Source organism: Bison bison, unplaced genomic scaffold, assembly GCF_000754665.1.
Source record: "Bison bison bison isolate TAMUID 2011002044 unplaced genomic scaffold, Bison_UMD1.0 scf7180017864516, whole genome shotgun sequence".
NCBI classification, from domain to species: Eukaryota; Metazoa; Chordata; class Mammalia; order Artiodactyla; family Bovidae; genus Bison; species Bison bison.
In genome coordinates this window covers 8,839,411-8,843,796 of record NW_011495069.1, presented here as the reverse complement: position 1 = coordinate 8,843,796, position 4,386 = coordinate 8,839,411, and the positions used below count along the sequence as shown (strand labels likewise).

At 52.0% G+C, this 4,386-nt stretch overlaps 1 protein-coding gene across 3 annotated transcripts in view; it reads right to left on the bottom strand.

Moving 5' to 3' along the window:
- Nucleotides 1-7: 7 nt before the first annotated feature.
- The window catches only part of DHDDS (dehydrodolichyl diphosphate synthase), a 38,727-nt gene continuing 34,348 nt past the window's right edge, over nt 8-4,386 (bottom strand). For 2 of the 3 annotated variants that reach the window (XM_010830104.1, XM_010830105.1), the window contains one exon: nt 8-2,218. In XM_010830104.1, the coding sequence (XP_010828406.1) occupies nt 1,979-2,218 (240 nt within the window). In that variant the 3' untranslated portion in view covers nt 8-1,978. The remainder of the gene's footprint in view (nt 2,219-4,386) is intronic. The other variant, XM_010830106.1, reaches the window with a different exon arrangement.

The window sequence follows — 4,386 nt, the reverse complement described above, 5'->3', positions numbered from 1 at the left end:
GGGGGGGGGGGGGGGGTTGGCTCACAGGTGGGAGGACATTTAAATAGGTCGCACCGAGTTTCTTGAGGCAAGGGTTGAGCTGGTTTGTACAAATCATACCGGTCGAAAGTAATCACGGTGACTTCGTATCAACTATTTGCAGCCCGGTTCAAAGCATCCGTGATCCCTCAGCTGCTTTTCACCTCTCCCGTGCCTCCCGAGGCAGCCACTCGCCCCTCCCCCACCCCGTGTACCTCTCCCAGAATACAGGACCTCAGGCCGGAGAGATACCTGCCCATTAATCACCTCTGCGGTACCCCTGATCACGTTAGGGAAAGTCAGACCCAGAAAGGAGACAAGGACTCAACTACCATGCTCACAGGGCAGATTCCGTTTGCTGTCTCCAGCCCCTCTTTCCCGCCTTAATTGTAGGGCTCTGCCTTTATAGCCGCATAATTCATGCCTCCCTAATTAAGGCTGTCAACAGCCTCATTGTGAAGCTGGAAAATGTACAGCACCTGCTCTCTGGGAACCCTGTGCCAGCCATTGGTAGTGGGGAGTGCCAGGTGTGTGTGGGGGACTTGCCAAAGGGTGCACTGATTGGCTTTTCCATCACAGTGTCTGGCATTCATGCCTGATTCTGGGAGCAGTGATGATGGCCAAGGGGTCTCTTGTGCCAGGTATCCAGGCACAGAAAGGGGAGACGATTGGAATACAAGGAAGTTAGGGGTTTTAAAGAATATGTTCTTAGCACTGCTTGCAAGACCCCACCTCTCCCCTAGAGGGAGGTGCTGGGGAAATAGTTTGCAGAAAGTAAAATGGGAAGACACAGCGTTTGGTTGGTACTACCCGCTGGTGCTTGCTGCTGTGGGGCACCTGAAGCATGGAGTTGCTCAGACAGCTCTTCAAAGGCACTAATCCTCTCAGCAGCTCTGTAGCCAGGCCTGGCAGGGAGAGGTAAGGGAAAGGACACAACCCTTGACTTGGCCCTCTTCTCCCTGCTGGGCAACCTTGGCCCTCACAAGCTGAGACTCTGCCATGCTGAGACTAAATCATCTCACAGCCTACTTAGGGGGCCAGGTCAAAAGCTGAGAAAAGCCTCAAAGGCTGTGGAGGTGGGAAGCAGAGTCCGAGATGCTGAGGGCAGGAGGCAGTCAGTTGGGAGATGGGCTGGTTTCTGTGCTCTTGGTCCTCATGTGATCCATGGGAGGCGGCCTGTGCTAGATTAGACTCACCAGGGCCTACAGGCTCTTCTGTTACCCTGTGGCAATGGAGGGGGCCCGTCTCACTGGGGAGTGGAGCCTGGCCCCATGCCCTGCAAGAGGAGGAGAAAAGCTTGTGTGGGCTGAGTCGACAATAGGTAATTGGATTGTAATCACCCGCCTGGCTTCCTCGCACCATTGGGGGCGCTGAGCCTTTCAGTGAGCAATCAGCCCAGGGTGGTGGGAGGGGGTAAGATTCAATAGCAAATCCCAGGTGGAGAGCCAAGGAGGAGGAGCAGCAGATGGGCAAATTTTCTGTCTCTGCCTCCCCTTTGCCTAAATCATGCTGGCCATCTATTAGCTCTTTACCAGCAAATCCATGGTGGGGCCACATCTTTTGTGATGGCTAAGATGGATGGGTAAAGGGCCAAGGTTTGTGGGAGACCTCTTCCCCCAAATTTTGTGTGTTGAAGGATGTGCTGGTGGAAAACCAAAATGCACCTAGAAGTACAGGTAGAGGTGGCAAAGATGGAAGAGCTGGGGCCCTCTGCTCCCCAGACCTACGGTGATCACAGCTGGGCTCAGGGTACTTGAGACTCACCCCCATCCCTCTCCCCAGCGGCACTGTCCCAGGTGGCCCATAGATATTTGGCCAGCAGACCTAGCCTCGGGCTTCCTTGCTAAGCCAAGGAACACAATTCATCCATCAGGAGGGAGGTGCCTTTTGCCAAGAAAAGAAAGGGGAGTGGAGCCCTGGAGGCCAAGGGTAGGGCAAAGTGGCAGGAGGCCAGCCTCACTCAGGTTGATGCAGTGCCCAGATGTGCCAGCCAGTCAGCCCGCTTGAGTTCCAAGGCTTGCAGGAAGCCCTGGACCCGCTCTTCCCGTCTGGCTGAGAGTTTGTGCAAGCGTGTCCGTCGGAGCTGGGGGTCCCCACTGGCCGGGAGCCCCTCTTGCAGCAGCTGCTCTGTCACTGCAGCCTGGTCCCTCTCCAGCTGCTGCCTCTTCCGCTCCTCTGCATACATGTCTCGGGCCTTCTGCTAGAGAAAAGCAGGGTTTGGGGTGGGGAAATCATCTTTAGGTTTGGGTGGAATTGGAATGGAGGAGGTGGGGGTGGGGCACAGGACTGGCCAAGTTAAGTGGAACAGTAGGGCGTTTGGATCACATTTGGAAAGATCTGGGAGTAGGTATGCAATGGGTGGTGCCCACATTGTACAGGCAGGGCGCTCCAGTTCTGGATCCATGTTGGTCTCTTTGGGGTGAGCTTCTGTATTTCTCGAAATTCTTCTCAGGTGTGTACTTGGAAGGAAACCAGCAAATTTGGGTCTGACTTCTGGTTCTCCCACCACCTAGCTTTGTGGCTTTGGACAAATCCTCTCCTAACCTCATTTCTTCATCTGTAAAGTGGGGGTTGTGCCTATCTTGAAGAATGGTTTTAAGGATTAGAGATAATATATGCAAAACCCCTCCAGCATATTAGCAGGCTCTCAAACAGAAATAGCAATTTTACAAGTTATTATTGCCTATTCTCCGATGCAAGGAAGGTTCTATTCCTGCCTGGGGCATATCCATTGGGTCATTTCTTTTGGTTCCCCAGGCACTCTGAGGGGGTCATCTTCCCAACTTCCTAAGTTACCTTTCAGGGTTTGGATCCAGAACTGCCTCTCATGTGAGACCAGGCTGACCTGCTCAGCAAATGACCCTCCTGTGAACATTCTGAGAGCAGGTTCAGCTTTCCTAAGCCACTTACTGCATTCTGCCTCTAGAATAGGCATTAGGACCACAGTCCACCATTTCTGTTAGAAAAGGAGCCATTGAAGGCTCCATAGAGCCCTCGGGCTCCTGGAATCAGTTCTGACACCAGGTAAGTGATTACATTCCTTGGCAGCACTTCTCATACTGTGTCTTCAGACAAACCATGAACTCCTAGAGGAAAGAGACTGTGGCTCTTTCTTTCTGGCACTTGGGGCACCCTGTACCTGTTCAACAGACTGACCGTATGCCCCCAGGAGGCCATGGAGGATGTTCCTGGCACCGGAGGCGAAAATCCTTTTGGAGCAGGACCAAGGCCATGCTGTGCCTTACTGATGCTCTCTGCTCTTGCTAACAGGCTGCAGAACCTTAGCCTCAGAGTTCCTCCTGTCAGTCCTATTCCATGTTGGAGAAACTCCCATCCTGCTGCCAACTATACCTTTGGTGCCCCTCCACCACACTCTACCTCGTACTGTGGTATCTGGATACCTGTCTGTGTCCTACTCAGCCTGTGAACACCTGGACTGCTCTGTGTTCCTCCTTTAAGGAATATCTTACACATACACAAGCACTTCATCTGTTGTCTCACTTGACCCTCACAATAGAGCTAGGAAGGGATTTTCTATCTGCTGGAGATAGACATGGAGATTCAGAGTAGGGAAGTGATTTTCTAGTATCTTCTCAACAATAAAGATTTATTGCATGAATAAGGCACAGTGGTAAAGAACCCATCTGCTAATGCAGGAGACACAGAAGATGTGGGTTCAATCCCTGGGTTGGGAAGATCTCCTGGAGGAGGAAATGGCAACCCACTCCACTATTCTTGCCTTGGAAATCCCATGGACAGAGGAGTTTGGAGGGCTATAGTCCATGGGGTCGCAAAAGATTCAGACATGACTCAGCAACTAAACACCACCACCACCACAAAGATGAGAAATGAAAAATCTAGAAAATACCCCCTCAGGCTCTTAAATGATCCAAGGCATTCAAGGGCACTCTTCTGCTATGATAACGAACTCACGTGTGGTGCTATGAAGGCTAAACAAGTTTGAGAAGTTGCTGTTTAAGTGTCTCCATCTTGCTAGAAGGGCTTCTTCCTGGCCTTGGTCAGGGAGGACCCTGGGTCCCACATGTGGGACCTTATTGGGGGTTCAGAAGTGCATAGGCTATAGTCACCACAATCCATATGCTCACAAGCTGAGAACACAGAGATGTACCCAAATGCCATAGTACTGGTGGAATGCGGTAAGGGTCATCAGGAAGGTAAGGGAAAGGGCTGAGTAATTCAGAGGAAAGAAATTGTGATTGATGAAGGTCAAGGGGCAGTGGAATCTCATGGGCAGGCAGAACCAGATGAACTTTAACCAATGCTGCTGCTGCTGCTAAGTCACTTCAGTCGTGTCCAACTCTGTGCGACCCCACAGATGGCAGCCCACCAGGCTCCCCCATCCCTGGG